Source organism: Merops nubicus, unplaced genomic scaffold (genome assembly GCF_000691845.1).
Source record: "Merops nubicus isolate BGI_N331 unplaced genomic scaffold, ASM69184v1 scaffold19414, whole genome shotgun sequence".
NCBI classification, from domain to species: Eukaryota; Metazoa; Chordata; class Aves; order Coraciiformes; family Meropidae; genus Merops; species Merops nubicus.
In genome coordinates this window covers 37,669-38,268 of record NW_008603794.1, presented here as the reverse complement: position 1 = coordinate 38,268, position 600 = coordinate 37,669, and the positions used below count along the sequence as shown (strand labels likewise).

The following is a 600-nucleotide window of genomic DNA, read 5'->3' as shown; positions in this document are numbered from 1 at the left end:
TCCTCCAGGCAGGAGTCAAGCACGGTCCTGCAGCCGCTGCAGCCAGCGCTCAGGTGGGCGGTCACCACTGCACGGGAGATTTGGTGCGTTTTTGCCACTGCTTTGTGTGCCACTTGGCAGCTGCAAGCGAGGAGACGACACAACGCAGGCAGCTGATGGTTCCGTGCCTGCAACCGGATGACTACTCTCTAGCTTTTGCATGTCAGCAGCAGCTCCCCGTTAGGCAGGTGTCCCTCAAACCCCTTCTCTCTCTTTTCGCAGAGGCTGGCTTTGCCGTCACGGCTATCTCCCGCACACCCGGGGTGACCTACAACGAGTCCTTCGACCTCCAGTGTATCATCAAGCCCCACTACCCATCGTGGGTGCCAGTGTCGGTGACGTGGCGTTTCCAGCCCGCAGGCAGCACCGAATTTCACGACCTGGTCACCTTCACGCGCGATGGCGGGGTGCAGTGGGGCGACAGGTCCGCGGGTTTCCGGACCCGCACTGCCATCGAGAAGGCCGAGTCCAGCAACAACGTGCGCCTCAGCATCAGCAGGGCCAGCGACACGGAGGCTGGCAAGTACCAGTGCGTGGCCGAGCTCTGGAGGAAGAACTACA

General features: G+C 61.8%; 1 protein-coding gene across 1 annotated transcript in view; it reads left to right on the top strand.

The window, feature by feature from the left end:
• Nucleotides 1-261: 261 nt before the first annotated feature.
• The window catches only part of LOC103771506 (immunoglobulin superfamily member 3-like), a gene marked incomplete at its 5' end in the record, with an annotated part of 26,399 nt that continues 26,060 nt past the window's right edge, over nucleotides 262-600 (top strand). The window contains 2 exon segments of the mRNA XM_008938806.1: nucleotides 262-598; nucleotide 600. The exon segment at nucleotide 600 is cut by the window's right edge and continues 64 nt beyond it. Of these exon segments, the coding sequence (XP_008937054.1) occupies nucleotides 262-598; nucleotide 600 (338 nt within the window).